Below are 26509 nucleotides of genomic sequence, written 5' to 3'. Positions count from 1 at the left end.
AAACCACTACACCACGAAGACTCGCCAAGAAGGTGGGAGAAATACCTTATAGGCTTCAAATTAAAATGACAGATAAATATTCTGTTGAGTGTTGTTATTACAAAACATAAATGTTTTGTAGCATTTAATGTGCATTAATTATCCTAATATCGTTTAAGAATCAATGTCATAAATTACATGTATTCTAAACTGCGAAATTTTATTAGATTTTGATTTTAATAGCTTTTTTAAACAAATATTGTTAAAAAATAAAATTTGGTAGTGGTCATGTAAATCCATAATAACTAAGATTATCTAACTACCTAATTTAATTATTTATAACTAACTACTTAAAAATTATCTCTACATGTTAAAGTGAGTTATTGCCTTTCATTAATACTCACTGTGGTCACAAGATAAAACTCAAAAATGTAAAAATACAAGTAAAACGTATTCTTTGCATCTACTGAGAGTTAGAATAATACAGCGAAAAATCTTTAATCCGGACTCGTCGGGAATTCGGCGATTCCGGATTATCGGTTTTTCTAGATTATAGAAGATCAGTTTAAATCTCGTAAGAGGGCATGCAGAAATTATAAAATTAAAAATATGAAACCGTAATTTATGAAATAAAGAGCAATTATGATCTAAAGGGTATCAAAATTTGCAAAAAAAAAAAAAAAGCTTAATATTTATTTGTTTACTTTATTAAGCATTTCTTTCAATGTGCTCATGCATAAAGCATACATTACGCATAGTGGAAATTAAAAAATTGCAACCAGAAAGCTATTTGATGTGTATTCGTGATATTTATAATGACGAGGAATTTGATTTAAATCATATCAAAGACGGAGTACATCGAGATGAAATACTAATATCATTTAAGAATGTCGTTTAAGAATTTAGTAAGGAATTATAAGCCGAATAAAATAAAAACATTTGCTCTTAAGATAAGGATAGTGCTGACAGATCAACTTCCAGTTCATTATGCGCTGCGATGTCTCCCCGCAGAGCAGTGTGAAATTTATAAGGAGATTTCAGAATGGTTAGAAAAACAAAGGATATGCCTTTATCCATTTTTTGCAGCAATTCCACTTTTTGTTTGATGAACATCGAAACATGCTTTCGCTTTGTAGATCCTTTGACAGCTCCAGAATCGGAAATTCTTTTTGACATAATCGAAAGTTCAAGCTTATTTTTATAAAATTGCTCTAACAGTCTGCAAAAAATAATAAGCCAGATCCAATTAGTAGATTAAGGAACAATGCAATCTACAACATTAACTGAAATAGATAATTTTAGCTTAGCTTATACCGTCCGTTATACATTAAACGCGCATGCATAAATGTATTACGTTCATGCGTAAAGATATTATGCACATGCGTATGCATTCATGCATGCACAGAAAGTTTGTAGCTTTGAGGTCCGGATTATAGATCATTTTGGATTATGGACGTCCGGATTAAAGACTTTTGACTGTATATACAAAACAACTTATCACCTCTGGTGCTTTAATGACTTATTGGAACCTTAAAGTATATTAACTGAGTTACAACTCCAGGAACTCTACACAAAGTTATGACACTAACTGCATTAAGCAGAGCCTGACTAACTTTTGACACTTGCTCAACGGTGCCTACATCAGGCCTTTCAGGTTTGTTCTAATCAGCAGTCTCTCTCTAGGCAAGCAGCAGAGGGACAACATTCAGTCTTTAGTTATGCATCATGCTGATTATGATCTTACTTCTCATTTTAACCTATGCCGTTTGACATAAAATCTCCCTACTATTTACTAAACCTCTAGACTGACCAAGTATGTTACAAAATGAGACATAAAAAAAATCAGCATAAAGCTAATTATTAGTAAAACGTAAATGTCACTTATCTTCTTTCAAATATGTCCAACTATTATAAGTGTAAAATATTTAATGCTACTTGATAAACTGCATGAAGTTTATTTTATTCTCAAACTTATTAATAATTATGTTAGTTAATTCATGTTTAGTAATAATGCATACTACTTATGGATCAATTTTATTTTTAGGATGGTATTACAAAAGTGAAATTCAGGCATGTAATAATATTTTTAATTGAATTTATTCAGTTCCTATTTGCTCATAGGTCTGTAATTTTTTTCATTAATGGTCCTTAAAAGTATTTAATTTCCATGTGCAGAAATGTGTATGAACCCTGGAAGCCTGTTTAGCATTTTCTGTAGGTTTTTTGAAAAATAGCATTTATAACTTTTCTTCTGTTGTCAAAAGAGGTATAGGTAATAAGGGAGTTATAGAACAATGTAATTTTCCTCTAATAATTTAGAATTTAATTTCACCACTTTGTAAATGACTGGTAGTGTTTTTAATCTTATAGCATATATGCGGAACATAACATCAGAATTAGCATAAAAATGCAATTTAAGGAAAATCCTATAGCTGGTAAATAGAGTATTTATTTTTTTACATATTTGCTAACTTCTTTAAAAAGTGTAAAATTACTTTGAAAGTACCGTAATTTCCGGAAGAAACGCCGCGGTGTTTACGTGTTTAAAACTTAAATTTTCAGCGGGTGTGGCATTTCTACCCATGCTGCGTTTAGGTGCACTAAAAATAAAATATTTCCTATGATGCTCATTGTACATAGTTTAGATGGCCTTGTCATTGTGCATAGACTGGTGCTGTTCCCACACAAAAGACCACTCAGTTGCTTTTTGCGAACATTATTTTGTTTACATTCTTTCCCTTAAACGGACCTACATGCCTTATTCACTCTAAACGAGATCTCAGAACAATAACATTCTTCTCCCTTTCAAATCAACAGTCTCATCAGTTTGAATAGTCTCTCTCCTCTGCCATTCGATGAATCTTCCAGGACCCATCCTCTCCCCACCCCTGCCTTTTCTGCAATTTTTTTCAAAGGTGGACACGACTCCACCTGCCTCGCAATAACGAACTCTGACATATTTCCCCTTCAGCATGAATGGATTTTTCTTGGCATTCTGCCAGATACAGATCCCATCAGTTTGGGTACAAGTAGTTGTTGGATAGTTTTTAAGAAGGGAGCGGAAAATTTTTGAAAATGTCCCTAAACGGCACAGAAGCTATACTGCTGGTTTTAAGCTTAATGTAATTTCACGTGCTGAACAAATTGAAAATCGAGCAGCAGCTCGAGAGTTTGAAGTGGACGATAGATGTATTCGACGTTGGAGAACTAAAAAAGAACTTCTTAAAAATATGCCACAACAGAAACGAGCCAAAAGAAGTGGTACTGTAAGGTGGCCAACTCTAGAGGACGACCTTGCAAACTGGGTAAAGGAGCAACAAGGAAAGGGAATGGCAATTTTGACTGTAAAAATTTGCTTACAAGCAAAATTTATAGCAAAACGAATGAACATAAATGATTTCAAAGGAGGTGTAACAGATTTATGAAAAGAAAAAATGTTTCTGTGCGTACTAGAACAACAGTCGGGCAACAATTACCAATGGACTGGCAGGATAAAAAGTCATCTTTTCTAAAATATGTGACAGCTATTATTGACAAAAAAAAAAAAAAATTCTTCGGTCGCAGATAATAAATATGGATGAAACGCCGTTAGCTTTCGACTCTCCTGCAAACAGAACTGTTGATGAAACTGGTGCAAAAACTGTATCTCTGTTTATGACGGGGCATGAAAGAACGTCATTTACATGTGTGTTAGCTTGTGCCACAAACGGTGACAAGCTAAAGCCGATGATCATTTTTAAACGAAAGACTATTCCGAAGGGAGATGGTATGTCATATATCATGACTAAGGTTGAGTTTTTGCATCTATACGGCCCACTACGATGTCACGCGCAATTTAATCTATTGCAGCGTTTCTGTGTAATTTAAATTTTTTCCCCGCCACTTTTCTCGAGTGCGGCGTTTATGCTGATGCGGCCTTTCTTCTGGAAATTACGTTAGTTTTGTTGGTGAACATATGTTTTCTATATGAAATAACAGGATAACTCATAAAGAAGTACACAGTTTCAATGCACAAAAAATCAAGAACAGTGTAAGCTATTATATGTTACCTGTAACAGAACTGTATGGGATTATTTTAAGTTTTGTTAGAGACGGTCACAGATGTTCTATGTGTGAACCCTTAGTCGCATGACGCACATCAAGCCGGTAATCCATTTCCACCCAGATATGTCTTAAGGTAGCTGAATCAGGTTCATCAATAAGGGCTGTGATACACTATTTCAGCTCCACTGCAGCAATAAGAAGGAAGGAACAAATACCTTTTTCTGTAGGTACCCCCACAGGAGGAAATAACAAGGTATTAAATCGATTTCTGGCTGGCCTTTGGGTAAGTGGAATGTTGTATTCTGCAGCTCGTCCAATCCATCAGTTAGTGAGATGTTCATTGAGGTAATCTCGCATGTAGGCCAACCACTAGGGTGGTGCACCATCCAATTGGAGAATGAAGTTGTCTTTTATCCTGCAACTGGGGCATCAACCAAAGAGTTAACATATCCACAAAAGTGGCTCCAATGACAGTTTGTTCGTGAAAAAAGAAGGGGATAAACACTTTCTTTCTGGACACTGCACAGAACACATTTACCTTACGGGAATCTCGCACATGTTGCACTGTAAATTTGGGAATCATTTTCAGCTTTTTTTCTCAAAATTCTCCTGATAATGGGCTGAAAAATCTGTACTTCACGACTCACCCTCCATGTTGATTTTCTCAGGTTTCATTGAATGGTGGTACAAATTCTATCAGCAACTTCTTGCAATACAGTCATCCAGAACTTTTGCACAAACAGTCTGTAGTTTTAAAATTTTCACACCATTGATAGATAGATTTTCTAGTTGGAGGTTCTTTTCTGAATTGTGATTGATGCACAGCAGTTGCAGATTCCCCTTTGCTAAATCCAAGAGCCCAAAAAGTCTTCTCCACTACAGACATTGCCATTTCAACTGACTAGTCACATGACATGCATGCTATTGCCTTTGTCACTTCCGTCAGATGCAAGACACAAACTTTAAAGGTACAACCACCTATGGTTTGCTGAGGTGGTGCATAGCTTTGACTGTTATTTTTTACAGCACCTGGAAAGAGTCTACTTCTTTATGAATCACCCTGTATTTCAATGCATTTTAAAAGTACTTCCTCAAGAAATTTCCCTTTAATTTTATTTTCTCTACCATACATTTTCTCGATACTTATTTCTTATTGTAATCACCTTAGTAGAAGTCACCAAACTTTTTAGAATGTAACAAACTCTGGCAACCATGCACTTAACAATTCTTCAGGTGATCATGCTCGTAACAATGCTTTAATCAAGCAATATCAGCATTCTTGCATATGTTACTTTTATTGTATTTCAATGGTTTTGATAAGTAAACTGTAATGTTTTAGGCCTTAACTATAAAATAAGCACTTGTGAATTTTGCCATCGATCAAAAAACTGTGGTAAAATCTCTTCAGGAACACATAATTTTGATGTAAAATGTCTGAAGGAAACAACGAGCAGATGCATCGGTAGATAGCCAGTATTACTGGAGCTTGCATGTTACCGAATCTCTGCAATTCTCTAATTTTTTTTAAGGGTAAGCAGATTGTTGTGTACTTGGAAAGAAGAATAGCACACACACACACACACATACACCAAAAAAAAAAAAAAAGGGGGAGGGGAGAAAAAAGTGTTTTATTTATTAATGTATCGGGTAATACTTAATTAATAATAAAATTTTCTATTTGAAATTACTAAAGTATGTTTCCTTTTCATATGTTAATAATATTTGCCAACTTACAATACAATAAGTGCTGATCGTTTGAGAATCTGTTTTTAAAAAACATTAAAAAAAACCATGTACTTGCACTCTATAAGTAACTTTTACCTTCATTTGTGAAAAAAAACCACCAAATTGCACTAAGGTTTTTTGCATTAATATTGAAGTACCTATTTCTCCTTGCAATGACATTGTCTTTGTTTGAATTTATTAAATCTTGTTTAAATTGATCTTCAGTTGTAAATATTGTATGGTTATTTTTATATCTGTAAACAATCCAAATTTAATGTAAAAATTAGGAAGGGAAAAATATAAGCAAAATTTCAGAATAATAAGATCTATAATCTCTACAAATCTGTAATCCATAGAATCCGTTGTTATGAGGTATGAAGATTGCCAGAATTCTACTGTATGTAGTTTTATTGATATCCATATATATATTTGTTCAACGATAGTAGTGATTCATATTTCTTTATTTCAGGGACAATGACTGGTGGTGGAAATAGGGTTGTAAAAGGACGAATGGGGCAGACAGTTGTAGAAAATTCTTTTTCATCTGAAGATGTTGAGAAAATGAATGTTGCCCTGAATAATTTGTATACAAAGTTATCTGATTTGAAGCAGCTTCATAGAAATTTGGAAGATCAAATATCACAAAAAAGCAAACAACTTTCGTCTCTTCAACATTCTATTAAGAAAAAGAAGTTACATTGTACTGTAAGTTTTCTTAATAAGGCTGTACATCATTTCATTGACTGAAAATTGTTTTTATATATATATATATATATATGCTACCTATTGTTTTGTACCTTATAGGCTCATAACGAAAACATTGAGATGATGAAAACTCAAATAGCAGAGCTGAAGCAGAAAGTACAAGAATCTGCAGTTGACAAGCAAAAAGTGAAGATGCTTGAAGAGAAAATAGAAGAAAAGAGAAAAAGTATATATATATATATGGAGAGAGAGAAAGAGATTATTGAATATATTATCTCCTTTGCAAATATAATATATATGTAATGGTGTAGATGTAGAAATATTGATGGCGCAGAATATTGATCCATATGGAAAAGAAAACTTGGCAGCGGAGGCGGATTAAATATTCATCTTTGTTTCATTTTAGACATTTGCAGCCACAATTCACTTGGTACTCTAATTCTGTTAAAGAACATTTACATTTTTTATAGTGTTATGATAGAAAGAGAGTAGCATGTCAGCATCTTAGCTAGGGGCAAAGTGCACAGTTATCCAATGTGGAAGCTCACAAATAGAAAAGATTTCAATTCTCGAAATTTTGAGTTCAAGTTCTAAATTAGCTACATCATCAGCATTATGCAAGTCATGAGATATGGACTGGTCTAGAAATGATGCAGTCCAGAAAAAGTAATCACTATTTTTAGGATTGATAAAGAAAATGCCCGAATTAAAAATGAGAAATTAAGGGGGCTATTGCATATTTTTATCTTGCACACACATATATATACACAGAGTGGCTATAAAAAAACTTCCCCAATATATGAACCTCTAGTGGCCTATCCACTCAATCATTTGAAATAAAATTTCAGCTATTGTTATTTGAAGATATGCTCTCAAGATTTTGATGATTTCAAATAATAGAGCTCTCATGTTATGGTTACAGTGGTAAAAGTTTTGAAATTTTGAATGGCAATACCCACATTTTTTTGTGCATGACTTGATCAGGACATTGAAAAATCATAAATGGCATTGGAACAATACACATATGATGAAAATAGCAGGTTCAGAACATTTACTAAGAAAAGCATTGTAAAGGACCTGTGACAACAGAAGACAGGGGAAGGAAAAAAACTTTTATTGGAATAACAAGTTTTCAACATGCCCATCTTCACAGATGATAACACATTTAATACAGAAGGTTGTTAACAATAATGATGAATGTAATAATAGTAGAAGGAATCTGTATAACTTCACGTTTTATGGCATGTTACAATTCTGACGAATCTCAAGGATTTGATATGTACACCTTAGCTTTCAGATATTCCCAGAACTAGAAATCCATCAGAGTGAGGTTGTAGGAATGCACTGGCCGTGAAACTGGAGAGTTATAGTTGATGACTCTCCCTTGAAACATTGCATATGTTATTTATGATCTCTTTCTTGTGTTGATACTTGTCCTTTACAATGCTTTTCTTTGCAAATGTTTTACACTGTTCCAATACCATTTGTGGTGTTACAATGTGCTGATCATGTTGTGCAGGATAAAATGAGTGTTGACATTAAAAAAATTTGAAAATTTTCACTGTATCTGTAACTGTGAGAAACTGATTGCTTAAAATCATGCAATCTCAGGTGCATACCTTCATATAACAATATCTGAAATTTCATTTCGATTGGTTGAGCGGATAGGCCACTTGGGGCTCTTATATAGAGAAAGTTTTTTATGACCACCGTATATATAACATTTTTAGAAAAATATTATTGTATCTACGTAACAGTTTTTGTCTTAATAGGTCAGAAATTTTTGTCAGTTCATAAAGTCTTTTTTTTTTTTTTTTTTTTTTTTTTTTTTTTTTAAATTTTCCATATTAGAAAATTGCATTGTTTGTCACATAATGAATTGAATTATTTAGAAAATCATTATATCTATACGTCTTAAAACCATTTTGCTGCAACTATTGTTTTATAGCCATCAATATAATAGAGAATTTGTTCACCATGTCACTCGCAAAATAAATTATCATTTGCATCAAATATAAAATTGTATGACAGTGATGAAGTTTTATAATTGTGTCATTTACACTCTTACTTTTTCTCTTTTCAAATTTATTTATTTGTTTAAATTGTAATTTTCTTTTTCAGATTTTAATGTATTTTTTATTTATACTAGTTTACAGTCGAAAGAAATGAGCGTCAGCTTTTGTTGTCCTTGATGCTGTAGTAATCAGCAGAAGCTGACTGATATTCTGAAACCAAGGGTATCAGTTTGACTTTCCTGTGACTCCCTGTTTGTATGTGTACTCCCTTCTCATAAGTATAAAATTAGTCAACTCATGTTACTGCTCTGTGGACATTGTTCTAAATTATGAGATGGCTAAATTGTAGAGATGTAGGTTACTTTAAGCAGGAGATATGAAAAATGTGCAGCGCCTTTGCCGAACTCTGGAGCTCTTGAATATGCAGAGTGTGATACCGTTACACTACGAAGGCATGCTAGAAAGAGGGACAAAATACCGTATCTATTCCCCCTTTTAAAGGATGACTGGGGATTTGAGGACCCAGTTGCCAAATCCTCGTGGTGAGGCATTATTGCGCACCACCTTTTTAGTTTGGGCACCTCTGTAGAGTCATTAAATCATTTTGAAGCAGAAGACATGAAATTTAGCAGTACCCTCGCCAAGACTCAAATGGGGATCTCTTGAATATGCACTGAGTGTGCTATCGTTATACTACGGAGACATGCTGGAAGGAGGGAGAAAATATCTTAAATGATAGATTGGTTTGCTCATTCCCAACAAATGCTTTAGAAGCATGCATTTAGCTTGAGGGGGGGGAATTACCTTTCAAAATCTGACCTTTTTTCTCCTTTATTTCACTTTTGTTTAAAAGGTTACTTACATTTCTCAATTTGCAATAGTAGACAAGATTTATACTTGCTGCCCAGCTAGGGCCAGGTGGCCAACGGTACAGTAGTTAATTACTCTGACTACTATACCAAAGGGCCCGGGTTTGGATCCTAGAGAAAGCATGATGTTAGTAAATGTCTGTGCAGCATGAAGATACTCAAATATGCAGCTGGCTGAAAATCCTGTCAAGAGGTTGGTGGTACGAGAAGAGGGTTGTGACCCTCAGACCTGCTTCCTTGGTTCTCTTCTTCAGAATTGGGTGCAGAACTCAGCAAAGTCGTACTGTCACCTAGGTGCCCAAGACTCTTGCTAATGACTAGCACAATCTTGACTCCTTGACACAATGAATTCCTTCGGCTTGCTCTAATTTCAGACAAGTAAAATTAGTCACAACAACAAAAACAGATTATGTGTTTAATGGTAAAATCCTCTCTGTTAGACTGTTATCCAAAATTTTTTTGGCTACAATATCTAGAAATTTGCTCTGATGCGATAAATGTTGAGCAGGAAATAGTAATTTTAATGTGGCAAGATATCTGGATGTTATATATTTTAAATTAAGCTATTTGTGTATCAATATTGTATAAAGTATGTTTTTTTAAATTTTGTAATCATTCGTCACTGTGTTTCCTATTGCCTACTAATTTTCTAAACAAATTCACTTTCTCCCATCCACATTATTCTATTTACATTATCAACACTCGCCGTGTATTAGTTTGCACAGGAGCACAATATAGAGGCACAAATTAACCAACACTTGAAATTTTAATATTTACTTTTATGCAAATTAAATAAACATTGGTTCTTTTAATATCTTGCACACATTATTTTTCTTTAAAAGTCTGTTCTGACACACTGTATGAAAATCCATTTCGTTTCATCATTCGCTGCAACCAACATTCACTTGCCTTGAATTGCGATGTAGGAGTGTCTTCTTCTCATGGCCTCAGAAAGCGCTCTTATTTGGCACATTTCCCATGTTACTGCACACCCTTCAGCACACATATCACGAACATATGGTACTACTTTTTTTTTTTCTAAGTTCGGAAACTTGCATTTCGAACCACGAAACGCAGGTCTTGTTTTGTTCATTGCCCCCAGTTGATCACACTGTTTGCTCCAGTTGCATGTTTACTTTTCGTTTTCAGTTGCATGTTTACTGTTTACTAATATACTCTTGCTGCTGCTCTTTTTCCATTTTCCTGCTCAAAGTCTACGACTTTCAGTTTAAAAGGCACTGTATAGCTGCTGTATTTTCCCATTGCAAGCACACTACTTGCTAACTACCTCAAATTCCAAATGATACAATGAATGAAAAGAGAAAGCTTGAAATATGTGAATGCTCCGAATAGGAATGGAGGGAAAAGTAATTTTATTACGAAACAGTATTTCCTGGAAGCCAGTGTGGTGAAAAACCTGTTTGGATTGCCATTATTTATTGCATCAACTAAGTGGATTGCTGTCAGCGATGTTATGACTGAATAGCAGCTGCACCAGAATTTAAGGAAAGTCTCTGCTTTCCATCCTGCTGCCAACCAAAGACAAAACAAATGCATATTCTTTTTTAAAAGATGTTTATTGACTAAAGGGAGAAAAGCGGTGTAAAAAAAAAGTATATTTTAAAGTAAGAAATTCTTTAGTTTTAGGGGTGTGGACATTGTGCGGATCACCTTTTTTTTACATAAATTTTATTTGTAATGTTGGGGTGTGGGCATTACATGAGCGCGGACATTACACGAGCATATACGGTAGTATTCTTACCAGCAATAATTATGTTCAATTATTTTATACTGCATTTTTAATAATAATGAAATCTTGATGTCTTTAAAAATAATTAAATTTGTTCAGTGTAATAAAACTGTTGTTTTGGATTCCTTTGATTTTTTATCAGTTATTTGCCTTTTATTTGATCTGTTCTAATATAAATTAATATGTTTAGAAATTATTATATTTATATCTGTTTTACCTCTGTAAGTATAATAGATATTAAACTCATGTGCGTATGCAGCAGTAATACTTATTAATTTTTCAATCAGTTTTTTTTTTTTTTGTATAATTGCTTCTTTTTAAGACATGTAAGTCTATTTGAAATTTTTCATCTTTATGCTTTCTCTTTTTTAACAGAATATGATATTGCTTCAGAAGAAGCATCAGTTGTTGAAGAAAAGGTTTCTAAGTAAGTGTAATAAGCATGTGCTTATACCTTTTAATTACACTGGTTATCATAAATTAAGGAAAAATCCCAAAAATCACGATTACTGAAAAAGTTACATGCAGAATTTAATGAAACTTACCCACAATATACAACACATAGTAAGGTATCAGATAACATAAATAGAAATTACCAGACAAATATGGTAGTATAGAAATTAGCACATGTATAAAATGAACAAATCGAAGGTGTCAGTTTGCAATAGCAAAAGTACCTTCAATATGGAATATGATTCGCCTCTATAAGCAATACAGCACATACAGCGATGTGTGATGCTTTCAATTATGCGGTCTATCAGTTCCATAGGAAGCGAGAGCCATTGCTCTTGCAAAACAGTTGCAAGCACGACAAGGGTCTGAGGGGGCGGATAGAGAGCAGCTAGACATTTCCCTAAAGCATCCCAAACGTGCTCGATAGGATTCAAGTCCAGGGATCGAGCTGGCCACTCCGTGCGCATAATTGTTTCCTGTTGAAGATAATCATCTACGATGCGAACTCTGTGTGGTCTTGCATTGTCGTCCTGTAATAGGAAAGCATCACCTATTGCCCCGGCATATTGGTGCACATAAACATCAAGGATGTCATCTCTATAAATCTGAGCATTCACGGTTCCCCTTGGAAAGACACGGAGGTCTGTGCGTCCGCCCAAAGAGATGCCACCCCAAACACAGACACTGCCCCTTCCGTATGTATCTCTTTTACAGATGTATGACGGATGATAACGGGTTCTAGGTTCTCTCCATATCAAATAACGCCTACTATTGCTTTCTAGACTAAACCTGGACTCATCCATAAAGAGAACCGCCCTCCATTAATCAGGCGTCCGGTGGACATGTTGTCGTGCCCACTGAAAACGGTCCCTCCTATGGCGTGACTTGAGCGGCACACAAATGGCTGGTTGTCTCACATACAGACTACCTTCATGAAGCCTTCTATGCACAGTTGACGTCGACACCAATCTTCCGGTGGCTGCAACAAGGGAGGATCTAAGAAGACTCGGAGTAGCGATTCTATTCCTGCGTGCACATAATGTCAACTATCGGTCATCGGCACTCGGTGTAACAGTTGGCCATCCTTGGCTGAACCTCCTAGATGCCGAATCTGTGGTTTGAAATTGCCTCTAAAGTCTACGAACCACAGAAGGACTCGCACTTAGCCATCTGGCCACTTCTGTTTGTCTTGCCTCTAGTCTCCCAATGGCTCTCCATCGCAGTTCTGCAGGCAAATGATGCCTGGAGGTCATTGTTATGAATTGGTTATCTCAGATTTCTGATGTCACTGTCACAGTGAAATATGTGGGCTTGCTCTCAAACATAGACTTTTATGCTTCTCGCAGATGACGTATTCTGAAAGCAGTGCCACTAATTTGCATATCGCAGTTTTACTCAGCTACTCTTACTTGACAACATATTCAAATTTTACATGGTTTGGCTTATTTTTGTGGGAGTTATCGCTATTTTTGTGATTTTTCCTTAATTTATGATAACCAGTGTAGTTTTACAGAATATTACATTTTAATGTGTAATATACGTGTATAGATAGATAAATTTAAGTTTGTTTACATAAGCATAAAAGAAATATTTAGTAATGGACCAAAAAACTTCTAATAATTAAAACAAAGAGTATAAAAAGTTAAATGGGAAGAAAAGTGGAATTTGATATGCTTTTATGATGATGACCAAAGAAACATATCAGATGATTCTTCCCCTCGCCTCCCTCTCGTTTGTGTCTTCCATCTTTATTTGAATTGTTAAGAGTTTTGGTTTTTATTTTATTCGGAAATAAAAATTTATGTTATGTGCTGTTCATAAGGGTTACCTCTTTGGTTCAACGTCTTAGATTTTTGTGTATTTACATTAATTGCACCAGCAAAAGACATGCTTGTAATGAATTATTTTTATTATTGCTATTTTTTGTCAAATTGGTTCTGAAGTTTGTTATATGTATGTAATGAATTCTCCAAAAAATTTTTAATAATAATGAAAAAATGTCATTTTTGCTAAATTTAAAGTTGGGGATGAATGGCAGAATATTTTTTTATTTTGCAAGTATACCAGTTTAGATTCCAGTATAAATTTTATAATTTTATATCTGTTTGAACTCCAGGAAACAAAATATCATTTTAAATTATATTTATTTGGTATTTTAGTAAAATAAAAAATATTGAAAATTGATAATTAAAATTATTTAATTATATAACTAATATATATTTTTGTTGACTGATTAGAAAATATGAAATATCTGAATTCATGTGTTTCATTTTTTTGCAATTTGTTTCATAGATTACAAGCTGAAATATTAAAAAACAGTAAAGGGAAATGTAACAAGGTTCAGAAAACTGTGGACCTCCTCTCAAAAAAAATTTCTGATGTTTCTCAAGCTATTACAAAGTCTTCTGTTAATATGAAGACATCAAAAAGGTTTCTTTTTGTATTTCTTAGAAAAGTTTTTTTTTTTTTTTTTTTTTTTTTTTTTTTGTTAAATGCATTTGTTATTTAAAAAAATTTGCATTTAAAGTCTGTGTGTTAAATATTTATGTTAAAAATGCAGAATTGAGATCTGAGTTCGGAGTAAATTCCTAAATAGTATCTTTAGCTAAATATCCACCTGAATTTTGTTTGGAGTCTTAACATTGTAGAGTCATTAGTTTTTTTTTTTTTTTTTTTTTTTTTTCCGAAGTAGGAGAGAAGAAAAATTAGCAACGCCTTTGCCGGGAATCAAACCACGGACCTCTGGAATACGCGCCCAGGGTGCAGACCACCGCACCATGAAGACATGCCAATAAGGCAGGAGAAATACCTTATATACTCCCCCTTTTAAAGCCCGACTGGGGTTTTTAGGGAACCCAATCGCCAAATACTGGGTGGGGAGAATCATCATTCACCATCCTTTTTAGTTTGGGTGCGACTGTAAAGACGTTAGGTATATTTTTTTAATGCAGGAGAAGTGAAAAATGTGCAACGCCCTCTCCGGGAATCGAAGCACAGACCTCTGGAATACGAGCCCAGTGCATCAAGAAGGTGGGAGAAATACCTTATAACATCTAAAGGTTTTAATTCCATGCGTCTTGAATGTAATCTGTTTTCAGTATGTTGCCATTCCTAATGATTAAAAGATACTTGCTGCTTGCATCAAATTTAAAAGATAAAGGTTTTGTGTTTGTGCAAGCTAAGCACAAAATCTTTATCTTTTAAATATAATCAATTTGTTGATTGCTAACTGAGTAATTTAAAACTAAGAAACACAATTATGAAACATTTAAAATTTTAGTTTCTTTTGTAAAAATGCATTAATTGGTATAAATTAGTATTAAAATACTTTAATTTGTTATACATCCGAATGATAATTTTAATTAAACTGTTGTAATTAATAAAATATGTTTCTAATACTGTATGTCAGAATATTTTTTTAAATTATTCTTGTTATCTTACATTCTTATATTTTATTTAAACCCTTTTTCTTCTTTTTTTGGGGGGGATGATGTGAGTGTGGTGCTGATTGTAACGTGAATTCTTCCAGTTGCAGTTTTCTTGCATTACTTTTTTTTTTTATTTGGGATGCTTTTTGAGAAAAATGAAAACAATAAAACCTGAAAGGTTATGCTTGTGTGTTAACAATGTCAATGCTGTTGCAGTTTTCACATGCATAAGAGGATGAATTGGTCGCAACCCAATTTCAATTATAACTTCCTGTTTTGTTTCTCCCTTAGATCAAATAAGATGTGCTAAAATTTTTCTTATCCATTGCCAGTAATTAATATATTAATTTATTAATATCATTAAATGAATTTGTAATACAGATATTTAAAAAAGTAAATCTCTTTTTATTCTTCAATATTTAAAGGAATGCAAAAAATAGTAAAGAAATTCTCCAACTTCAGCAAAAAATACAAAACAACACGAATAATACATAAATATTTTTTAATTACATCAATTCCTCTCTATTCCCAATAATGAAAGCCTTACCATACAAAAAAATAATTTCCTAAAAAAGAAATTAAAGTTTCTGAAATCATTATATCTGAATATATAGAGAGATAGCTACCTTAGAGCATATACAAAAATGCAAAGTTTCTCCAGATATTGGCTAAACAATTAATAAAATTTATTCTATCACTGTGAGTTTTTAGAATTCAAAATGTTTTGTTTTATTCTACAAATTTATGATTAATTTTTGTTAAAAATAAGTCATTGCAATGATAAAATTAACTATGTAAATAATTTTTAGTCATTCTATTCTTATAGCTTTCACATCTTAAATTTTGTTAAACACTTGTAAGATTTTGTAATATCTTGCATTATATTATATACATGCTTTTTGTACATTTTAAGTTTTAAATATATGTATCACCCTAACCTTTTTTTAATTCATTAATATATCACATGAATATATTTTACATTTATGTTTATAGAAATATAAAAAAAGTTGAAGAAAAAATTTCGAACATCGAAAAGGAAATCGTTGTAAAAAAAGAGCAAGTAAAAGCCATAGTAAATGAACGGAAAATGATGACATCTGTAGGAGTTGAAATAGTTGCAAAGCAAACTGAAGCAACGGTATGATTTTATTTTGATAGCATTAAAGTACTAAACTACCATTTATGTATATTCTTTAAAATATTTTGTCTTTTTTAGTGTAATGTGCTAGTTTCCCCCCTTCTGATTTGCTGTTAAATTGATTGTTGTTGACATCAGAATTATTCATATGTAATTTTTATTTTATCTTATTAAAAATTCCCCCTTCTGATTTGCTGTTAAATTGATTGTTGTTGACATCAGAATTATTCATATGTAATTTTTATTTTATCTTATTAATAATTCCCCCTTTATAAGTGAGTTATACAAAACTATTTAAAATGTAATTTTGAATGTTTCAGCTGGTGATTGTGTAGTCACATGTTAAGAATTGTAACTTATTAAAGTAGATTTAGTCTAGAATTCATATTAGAACTAAAATTTCTTTACTAATTTGGTGAATCTTCATGCGTGACCTGCAGATACCTTGCAGTTACTTAGGTTAATTTTTATTGCAGAGAAAATCATAAAGTTGATTTCATGTGGATGAACTGACAAATGAATATATACAATCAAAAGTCGTTAATCCGGACTCGTCGGGACTTCAGCGATTCCGGATTATAGATCATCAGTTTAAATCTCGTAAGATGGCATGCAGAAATTCTAAAATTAAAAATATGAAAACATAATTTATGAAATAAAGAAAAATTATGATCTAAAGGGTATAAAAATTTACAACAACAACAACAACAACAAAAAAGCTCAATATTTATTTATTTACTTTATTAAACATTTCTTTCAATGTAAGTTGTTTAATTTGCTTCGTTTCATGTGATAATACTTTCTCTTTAATTCTATAAACAGACATAATTTCTTGTTCAGTTACAAAGTTCCGCTGTTCAAGTCCCATTAATTGCTGTGCCGAGAATACCGACTAACTTGTCAATCGAAATTTTTTCGTTTTCACTAACCTCTCTCCTCATGTTTTTATCCATTTTTTGCAGCAATTCCACTTTTTGTTTGATGGACATCGAAACATACTTTCGCTTCGTACGATCCTTTGGGAGCTCCAGAATCGGAAATTCTATTTGACATAATCGAAAGTTCAAGTTTACTTTTATAGTATTGCTCTTACAGTCTACAAAAAATAATAAGCCGGATCCAATTCGAAAATTAAGGAACAACGCAATCATCAACATTAACTGAAATAGATAATTAGATAATTTGAGCTCATACCCACCGTTATACATAAAACATGCACGCGAAAACGTATTTTGCACTTGTGCAGTTGTAAAAGGTCTTACGCGCAAGTGTAAACGCCTATGCGCATGTGTCAATGTGGCGCATGCGCAGAAAGTTTTTAGCTTTGAGGTCCGGATTATAGATCATTCCGGATTATGGGTGTCCGAATTAACGACTTTTGACTGTATATTGTTTTGATACAATTGAAAATAGAAATAGTCTTATTAAACGATGTGACAAAATATGAATATAAAAATTTCTATTCTATTTTGGGATAATTTATTTCACTTTGCTGTGAATCCATTGCTGTCTTCATCTCTGAACATTTACAATGCACAATAAATAAGTTTTCAAACAGTAGGTTAAACACTAGTAGTGTGCTGCATGTTCTATAATAACATTCCTTTTCACAATGTTTACGTTGAATGCGTAGATTTTATAATTTCATTGATGATATTTATTGAGGTGTCTGTTTGATATGAAAATCTGTCAAGCAAATCCTTTTGGAACACTGGATATTCTTGTAAATAAGTATAGTTCTAACTTAGAAATGTTTTCAAAGATGTCACTTAAAAGGTTGTATTTAATATGAATCATTTTCAATAAATTTTTAATTACTTCAATTGGTTAGAGACATCTGTTCCTTCATAAACTTTTAAAAATTTAAAATAATTATTCGTTTTTAGGTTTCATTGCTGATATTGTAATTATAGATAAAGTAACTAGTATTGGATGATCATTTTTACTTCCTTGTACGAAGTAAAAAGGAAGTATTGTAATCGCGAAAATTTTCAGGCAGCATATTTCAACGAAAATATCCATTTTGACCACTATTGAATGTAATTTAACGATGTTTTTGAGTGATATCTGTACGTAAGAACAGAATAAAATACTCCGTTCCTTCAAAAAAATTATAAAACTGCTTTAAAATTATTTCTGAAGAGAATTTTTCGTGGCGTCTGTACGAACGTATGTACGTACGTGCGTACAAACGAACGTACGTACGTATCTCACATAACTCAAAAACGAGTAGTCTCAGAACTTTGAAATTTTGTATATAGGACTGCTATAACATGTAGATGTACACCTCGTATTTTGGTTGCAATCGACCGCACCAAACATATATAAATATATTTATTTATATATATATCCACTCTGTTACCCGGCTCCGGTGATCTCAGTTTCTTTACTCTTATATGTTTGTAAATTGTACATTTTTTACTTTAAAAATGATTGTATTATGTTGTTTTTATCTTCCGGTTAAGGTTTTTATGCCTTTAGTAAATCTGTGTGCAATATTTTTAGAATTATCAACAATTTTAAAGTTGTCTAAGTGCCGCTAAGCCGGTTTTTAATGGCAGCCATTGATGTTTACATTTGAAACAGGAGATTAGTGGATTTGTTGCCAATCTAGAGAAACTTAGCTTCGCAACAACAAAGATAACGCATTCATTTATTATTGCCAATTAAATCATGCTTAATTCTTTCTGGAATTTTTTCGAGGAAATAAGTGTTTGAGATTTACTTCGTAATTTTTAATATAGATATTTTGAGTTTTGATGTATTTTTGCCTTCTCGCGAAGTGAGAACTGAATTAATTAAATGAGAAATACTCAATCATCTGTGAAAAACTGTTTCTTTTTTGTTTTGTTTGCTTAATTTCTTTTATACATCATTCTAGCTTTATTATAGTATTTGAATAGAACATGTTTCAACGATTAGATAATTCTATTCTTTAAATGATATAAATTTTGTGCATTATGAGTTATAATGTGAACGAAATATATAAGTTAACTGTTATATAATTATTGGATTAGATAACAGTTAATTTTGTTTCTGTTATATAATTCTTATATAAGTTAACTGTTGTATAATTATTAATACTGTTAAGTGAATCTAGCGCTAGAGTGTCGCTATGGTAAACTAGAGTGAATTTTAAAGAACGCATTTATTCTATTGTGGTTTATGCGCTGTCGGCGAAGTAGATTTATTTCAATCCAAAAAGTTTAAATGAAATGCAAGAAAAAATGTGTATGTATAATTTAATATTCCAATACAAGGAAGTCATGTACACATCAGGTTTTTTCTTTTTATTTTACTTCTGTTTGGGAGGGGGGGAATCCTACAATTTTTTATTGCTTGTGTTCTAAATAGGGCATCAGACAGGAGTGGGACTGGGAATATTATCGCAGCTGCAAGTGACTAGCTAGCAGTATAAAAATTTAGTTCATGCATAAAAATTACCCAGGAAAAGAATAAATATATATTAACTTTTCTTGAAGATTTCATTATACAGCAAAGAAGGTTGCATTTTCTTGGAATGTAAAAATTATAATAATTTTTTACTTTAAAATGTTATATTTTAATTTCTTATTTGTCGTAAGTAATTTTGTTGATTAAGTATTTAGAAATATTTCATAACTACAGTGCAATGTTCAAGATCTGGAACTGTCGGAATTTCAGAAATTTCTGGATTTTAGATCATCATTTTAAATCTAGTAAGATGACATGTAGAAATTATTCAATTAAAAGCATGAAATAGTTGTTTATGAAATAGTTAATCATTTGACCTTAGAGGAGTCAAAATTTGAAAAAGAAAAAAAGGGGGGCTCAATATTTATTTGTTTTAATACATATTTCTTTTGATGTAAGTTGCTTAAACTGTTGAACTATTAACATTGGAACAGTCAATAGCACTGTCTTGCTGTGACAGTCTCACCCATTTAATCATCGTGTTGCCATGACCATCTTTTTTAACGTTAGCAATGATTTTCCTTTTATTTATTACAAGTGGAGTGTCAGAACCCACAAAAAATATTCCTTTTTTCTAAGGCTATTACTCATGAAAAATTATTTTGTGTCATATACTGCAAATATGTTGTTTCATTTTTCATTTAATTTTCTTAACATTCAGCAAAATGTAAGATATTTATCTTTTAGATTTAATCCGGCTGTTATTAATTAATAAACTAAGCTGTTTAAAAGCAAGACTCACATAATTTTTTTTTTAAATTTTACTCTTTAATCTGATTAATTTAAATAAAAATTCACAATGTATCTAATATAAAACATTAAATGGTATCACAGAATTGCATTACATGTTTTTCCTTTTTCCAAATAAACTGAAGATACATATCATTCTCATATTAGTTTAAATGCATATTCATGTAATATAATATAAAATGCTTCTGTGGAAACCTGTGCCATCTTTATTGATAATATTCACTAATTTCTACATATAATAAAAGAAAGAGTCTGTGTGTCTTTCATTCAGGCTGCACATAAGCTAATAGACCCAGGACTACAAAATTTGGTATATAGGTGCATCTAGACAAGAGCCAGTGCACCTTGAAGCGATTTTTTTCAAAATTCGAATCATTTTTCATTCGAATCAGATTTTTTTAAATTTTATCTTTTAGATTTTATCGCATCATTTTGAATAGTTTCATTCTTGTAGAAATGTGGTTTGTTTTGGCCACAGTTTTTCATTCAACTGTATACTGGACGACTGCTGACTCTTGAAAATCAGCACTGTTGCCACTTAGAAAAATGAGGATGATAATTCTGTGCAGTTTTTAAATTTAATGTTTCTATTGGATACTAGACGCAGAGTTGCCAACTCTCCCGATTTAGGTGGAAGACTCCCGATTTTCGACCGCTCTCCCGCCAACCCGATTTACAATATATTTCTCCCGACTTTTTCTTATTCTTAATATTTCTCACGATTTTTATGGAACTTGGCTTAATACTTCGATATATATATATATATATATATATATAAAAAAAAAAAAGTGATTTTGGACGTCTGAAAGCAACTGAATTTTCTCTAGATTATATCTAAAATAAAACCTTGCGAATCAGATGAGAATTTCTGCTTTGTGAGTGACAGCATACGTATCCAGAACATGGACCTTATAAGAGATAGACTAACTCAGTGGGCGTGGCGGTAAAAACTCTACGCACGAAATTTATGAACTTAATTTTGCGCATAAATAAGGTAAAATTAAATAAGATTGATAGTACAGGATGCTTTGAAATAAATAAGGTAAAATTAAACAAGATCTGATAACTTTTTTTAAAAAATGTAATGACCATTTTCAAGCAATGATTTTCAAAACTATAATAACATTACAAAACAATCATTTATTTGATTTATATCATCATTAACTTATTAACATTAAAGTGGAATATTTATTTTAGTAATTTATAAAATTCCGAGCAATTTTCTGAGTGTAATGAAGCAGAAAAAAATGGTAAAATAAAATCTAGAAGCATTAAGATATTATATTACGCCCAAAAGAAACCTTTTTTTAACGTTTTGTGCGTTACCTATATTTATTAAATATCATGTTCTTCGCCCGTAAACCACATACATTTGAAAACAGCATATATTTAGAATTTCTGCACTGGAGATAAAACTGTTATTTTCCGTACAGTGCTCTCTCTGAGCTCGTTGAGTTTGTTAATCAAAAATTCGTTAAAGTTTTACAAACTAGGAAATAGATTAAAACAAATTTGAAATTCAGCCGTCCAGATGCCCATGTTCGGGTGGAGGATTACATTATTCAAAATTTGATAGCTCTAGATACTGTCGTTTTTGTCAGATTGCGAGAACCATACATGTATTCATGCAGATTCTTCATTATTTAATTTCTTTATGTATAATACAGGGTGATAATATTTGGTAACAACAATTTGCAAGAGACATGGACATTTATAGTAAAACAGCGCAAAATGCCGTTTTGAAACTAACAGCCTTTCTAGGCTACCGCCCCTTTAAGCTAATAAATTAAATTAACAGTAAATAAAAAAAATCTTATGCAGAACTAAAAATAAATTTAAAATCACTATAAAATACAAGCAAAATTAATTATTACGGTTAAATACAATTTTAATATTAGAATTAAATGTATAAACATGTTTAAGGAGTCAAACGTGTTTATCACTATGATGTATTATGAAATATAATTGAAATAAAATTCCTTAATAGAAATTGTGCTATAATACTCATCTATAATTTTAAAAAAGCAGCACAATTTAAAATTTTAAACACAACTTTCAAAAATTCGTTTTTAAATATTTTAGTATTTTTTACTTATTTACACCAATAAAAAGCATAAAAATTGCAAGAGAAAATTTATTATTTGAAATTTTCTATTAGTTCAGATTTCAAATATTTTCTAAAAGAAGTAGTTACAAATTTCCTTACAGCATAGGAAAAGCTAAAAAATATCCAGTCCTGAAAGCATGCAATAGCTTTATAATTATTTGGAACGTTAATTATGCTTGATAAATATGCTAAATTGTTTTAATCGATCTCAGTTTCAAAAATAAAAATATGTAGAAATTCTAATTTGTGAAATGAGGCACTACAACCAGCTTTTTCTTGACAATTATACACACAGCAATAGGCAACCAATGTTAAATTTCTGCAAGTCATCCTTACTCCTCCGGATGTGATGTTTGCGATGTGTACCGTATGTCATTGCAATTTTTCGATTTCGCATAGTGGAAGGGCGAATGTTCTCAAACATGTGCGTACACAAAAACACAAGGACAACATAAGTTGTTTTGAGAAAAAAAGAAAAATTAAATTTTTCTTTGGAAACAAAAGACCAAAAAGTCATTAATGCAGAATGTCTGTTCTCTGCCTTTTTACTGGAGCACAACCTGCCACTGAATGCATCGGATCACGCTGCAGCTTTATTTAGAAAAATGTTTCCCGATAGTGAAATTGCTAAGAAATACTCAAGTGCAAGGACCAAAACAGGTGCAATTGTTAAAGAAATGGGTTTTAAAAATAAATCTTCAGTTATTGATTGCATTAAAACAGCTCCTTTATGCCTCTCTATGGATGGAAGCAATAATACCAGTTCAAAACTGTATCCAATTGTTGTTTCTTTTTTTTAATCCAGAGTCTTCAGAAACTGAGTGCAGTTTACTTTCTGTCCCCACTTTAGAAGGACATTCGACAGGCTTTAATATAGCACAGCTAATTCAGAAGTCAAACATCAAAAATCAGCGTTATATTTACAAAATTTTCACAGGACTAGTTTCGATGGTTTTACCGCACCACCATCTTCAGCTGCAAAACCGCAAATGAACAAGATAGGAAATAATGATTAGATAAGATAAGAAAACCTGGACAAGAATAAGTAAGTGGCGCCATCTGTTGGTGAAACCAGAACTAAAACATAATTTCTTTAAACGCCGAAGGTAAATTTGGATTGGAATTAGGATCGTTAACTAGAACAGAAAGATTTTTATGAATGTGAAATGCTTCTAGAAAATCCAGTTCTCCAATGGAAGATGTTTTTTGAATAATTTTGGCAGCAGAAAAACTGAAAGTGTGGTTTTCAGACCAACAATGTTGAGCAACAGAAGACTTCTGTGTTTCCTTTTTTCTAACATATGCCTCATGTTCCTTGACGCGAAATTTTAAGGCTCTCTTAGTTTGGCCAATGTAAATTAAACCACACTGGCAAGGAATCCTATAAATACCCCAGGAATTCATATCCGGAATGGGGTCCTTGAGTATGGAACTTGGAATTTTATTGATGGGAGAATAAACAACCCGAAAGTTAAATTTCTGCAAAATATGTGCAACTTTATAGCTAATTGATGGAAAGAAGGGAATGACAACAGAATTTTTATAATCTCCTAAAACAAGAGTGTGCCTTTTAGTGTGTTGAGATGAGAATTTTTTAACTGCTTGATTAATAATGTTGGGTGGAAAGCCCCTGTCAATACCTATTGCTTTTAAATAATTTAGTTCTTCATCAAGGGCTAGCTAGAGAAATGAAATTCGCGAAGTCTGGTTTCTAGACATCTTAATGCACCCTCTATTGGGACATTGGTGAATAATGATTTTACATCAAAAGAAACCATGAGTAAATTACTAGGAGAAATGTTTTTAACTTTTTTTACAAACTCTATTGAATTTTTTTATGGTGTAAATGTTATTGTCTAATAGAGTTGAAAATCTAGAAACTAAATATTTAGCTAATGGCAGTACCTAAATTTGATGCAATAGGGCGGAAAGGAATACCACTTTTATGAATTTTGGGAAGAGCATATAATCTGGCACAATTCGCAACAGATGGGATAAGTGAATGTTTTAAGTTGCCTGAAATGATTTGCGAAGATTTGATCGCAGTTTTTATTTTTGACAAGTCCGAAGGTGAAGGATCTTTAGGGATCAGATTATATGGTCCTTCGTTTAAGAGTTTAGTGACACCATCGATGTAAGTGTTCCTATCCATGACGACTATCTGGCCACCTTTGTCGGCCTTTGAAATAATAATATCCGGGTTAGAATGAATTTCACGCAATGTAGCTCTTTCTCTCACAGTTAGATTTGGTTTCAAAGGTTTATTATTGAATTTCACATTATGAGCGATAAGATGCCTAATCATTTCTTTCTGTGAATCTGAAACTTTACTGAACTTGAAAGCTTTTTCGATAGGAGCCAAAATCTTTGGAATGGAGGTTTTGCAGGTTTGTGAGAAGTTAAAATTATATTTTAGAATTCTCTCTTGTTCTTCTGAAAGACTAACATTAGAAATATTAACTATTGGCTTGATGTTTACAATGGGAAGATTTTTTGAACTACTTGAACTGGAAGATTGTAAAAGAAGTTTTTCGAATTTAACTGCAAGGGTGTTTTTATGACGGTTAACTGCATTCTCCGTTCTAGACCAAGATTTTTGTTCAAGGGCAGTGAATTTTGGATATGATTTAGCGAGTTCCAGATGAAGCTTATAGAGTTCATGTTCAATTTTGGACAATTGTTGACGTGTATCCCTTATGACGGACCGAAGTAAGGCAAGCTTGCAATTTAACAGAATTCTTGAAACGCGACTCGAAGGTTTTTGATTAGATTTGATTTGAATAAAATTTGGGATCAATTTTTTACATTTACATTTAAGTAAAAAGTCAAGATGATTCAGGAATATGATTCAATAGAGTTTGTAAAAAAAGTTAAAAACATTTCTTTTAGTAATTTACTCATGGTTTCTTTTGATGTAAAATCATTATTCACCAATGTTCCAGTAGAGGGTGCATTAAGATGTCTAGAAACCAGACTTCGCGAATTTCATTTCTCTTGCATCGAAATTGATGAGCTAATTTCTCTCACTCAACTCTGTTTGAAACAAACACATTTTGTTTTCCAAAATAAATATTATAAGCAAACTGAGGGATTAGCCATGGGAAGCCCCCTCAGTCCCATCCTGGCTGATATCTACATGCATTATTATGAATCAAAATTGTTTGAAACTTTAAACTTCCCAGCATGGTTCCGCTACATAGACGATACTTTTACTCTGTTTGAAGGTAATAAAGATGATTTAAATAAAGTTCTTTCAACAATGAATTCTATTGATCCTGCTATTCAGTTCACTTTTGAACTTGAGACTTGCAATTATCTTCCGTTTCTCGACATTCTGGTAACACGTAGCACATCCAACTTCAGTACTACGGTTTACCTTCCACCACACTTTAAATCATGTCATCCGACTAAACAAAAGTTAGCTTCATTTTATTCCTATGTTTTCCGTGCTCTTCAAGTTTGCTCCTCCAAACTAGCCCTTGATGAAGAACTAAATTATTTAAAAGCAATAGGCAGGGCTTTCCACCCAACATTATTAATCAAGCAGTTAAAAAATTCTCATCTCAACACACTAAAAGGCACACTCTTGTTTTAGGAGATTATAAAAATTCTGTTGTCATTCCCTTCTTTCCATCAATTAGCTATAAAGTTGCACATATTTTGCAGAAATTTAACTTTCGGGTTGTTTATTCTCCCATCAATAAAATTCCGAGTTCCATACTCAAGGACCCCATTCCGGATATGAATTCCTGGGGTATTTGTAGGATTCCTTGTCAGTGTGGTTTAATTTACATTGGCCAAACTAAGAGAGCCTTAAAATTTCGCATCAAGGAACATGAGGCATATGTTAGAAAAAAGGAAACACAGAAGTCTTCTGTTGCTCAACATTGTTGGTCCGAAAACCACACTTTCAGTTTTTCTGCTGCCAAAATTATTCAAAAAACATCTTCCATTGGAGAACTGGATTTTCTAGAAGCATTTCACATTCATAAAAATCTTTCTGTTCTAGTTAACAATCCTAATTCCAATCCAAATTTACCTTTGGCGTTTAAAGAAATTATGTTTTAGTTCTGGTTTCACCAACAGATGGCGC

General features: G+C 32.4%; 1 protein-coding gene across 2 annotated transcripts in view; it reads left to right on the top strand.

Moving 5' to 3' along the window:
- LOC118203882 (structural maintenance of chromosomes protein 4-like) overlaps positions 1–26509 on the top strand; it is a 233953-nt gene that overhangs the window by 173238 nt on the left and 34206 nt on the right. For both annotated transcript variants that reach the window (XM_085822460.1, XM_085822461.1), the window contains exons 18-22: positions 6218–6453; positions 6553–6679; positions 11463–11514; positions 13833–13970; positions 15962–16106. In XM_085822460.1, the coding sequence (XP_085678586.1) occupies positions 6218–6453; positions 6553–6679; positions 11463–11514; positions 13833–13970; positions 15962–16106 (698 nt within the window). The remainder of the gene's footprint in view (positions 1–6217; positions 6454–6552; positions 6680–11462; positions 11515–13832; positions 13971–15961; positions 16107–26509) is intronic.

This window comes from Stegodyphus dumicola, chromosome 8, assembly GCF_044657685.1.
Source record: "Stegodyphus dumicola isolate Sdum_Otavi_A_Nest chromosome 8, ASM4465768v1".
NCBI classification, from domain to species: domain Eukaryota; kingdom Metazoa; phylum Arthropoda; class Arachnida; order Araneae; family Eresidae; genus Stegodyphus; species Stegodyphus dumicola.
Note: the sequence above shows the minus strand (reverse complement) of the source record. Positions and strands in the feature narration are given on the sequence as shown.